This window comes from Apaloderma vittatum, unplaced genomic scaffold (assembly GCF_000703405.1).
Source record: "Apaloderma vittatum isolate BGI_N311 unplaced genomic scaffold, ASM70340v1 C11778886, whole genome shotgun sequence".
Lineage (NCBI taxonomy): Eukaryota > Metazoa > Chordata > Aves > Trogoniformes > Trogonidae > Apaloderma > Apaloderma vittatum.
In genome coordinates, this window is record NW_009745889.1 from 1 (window position 1) to 1,009 (window position 1,009).

At 61.2% G+C, this 1,009-nt stretch overlaps 1 protein-coding gene across 1 annotated transcript; it reads left to right on the forward strand.

Moving 5' to 3' along the window:
• Positions 1-765: 765 nt before the first annotated feature.
• Positions 766-1,003, forward strand: MLLT11 (myeloid/lymphoid or mixed-lineage leukemia (trithorax homolog, Drosophila); translocated to, 11; the record flags this gene model as incomplete). Its single annotated transcript, XM_009877457.1, has 1 exon — positions 766-1,003. A coding segment is annotated over exon 1 (238 nt), but the record flags the coding sequence as incomplete, so codon positions are not given.
• Between the last annotated feature and the right edge of the window lie 6 nt (positions 1,004-1,009).

Below are 1,009 nucleotides of genomic sequence, written 5' to 3' on the forward strand. Positions count from 1 at the left end.
GCAGTGACTCAGCTCTGCTGGAGAAAAAGATGAAGCACATCCCCTCCCCGCTCTTTCCCAATTCTCTGTGGATTGGGGTGGGGTTGCAGGGGGCTCTGCGGCACGGCGGGACGGGTGGGACGCGATGGCAACGCCGAGCGATACTGCTCCCGGCCCTTTCTGGAGGGTTCGGTCGCAGTCCCCAGGGATGACGCGATGCCACGCTGGCTGGGGAGGGAGGGGACGGCATGGGCTCTGTGCAGGGACCCCCCCTCGCCGCTCACTCCATGGGATGCTCAGTGCAGAGAAAGGGTGGGGGCCTTTCGGTGGAAAAAGGGTTTGTTTGAGTCCTGGTTTCTGTCCCTGCCAGCAGACGGGGCGGACAGCCTGTCTCCGCTCCCCACTGGTGCCAGCGAGGTGCCCAGGATGGATGTTGGGAGATGAGGCTGGGAGGGGGCTAGCCCCCATCCCCACACTCCTTTTTCTGCAGATGGGGAAACCGAGGCACGGGGTGACAAATCCTATTGCACACCCCTCTGCAGCAGGGCTGTGACCAAGGCCAGGGATAGACGGGTGGCAGGGCTCGTCTGCCCTTAGCCCCACCCTAGAGTCACACCTCCATGCCACCACACCCTCCTGCCCCATCGATTTATTGTTTTTTTGGAGGGGGATGTGTGGGATTTTGTCAATACAGAGAGTTTCGGCCACCTTGTGGTAACAACCTGTACCTTTGGTAGAGCTTTTCTCCTCCTCTTCTCTTGCCCCCTTCACCTTCGCAGCCCGAAAATGCTGGACACCATCAGCAGCCAGTACGACTCCTTCATCTACTGGAGGATGCCGATCCCCCGGCTGGACGCGGCGGAGCTGGAGGGGCTGGGGCTCAGCGACGTGGCCCTCTACAAGCCCAAAGGAGGGCTGGGCAAGCTGGTCGGCGAGCGGGATCGGGTCAGCCAGGACGTCTCTGAAGAAGAGGACGGGCTGCTGCAGTTCAACAGCTTCAACTTCTGGAGAGCTCCTATCGCCAGCATCA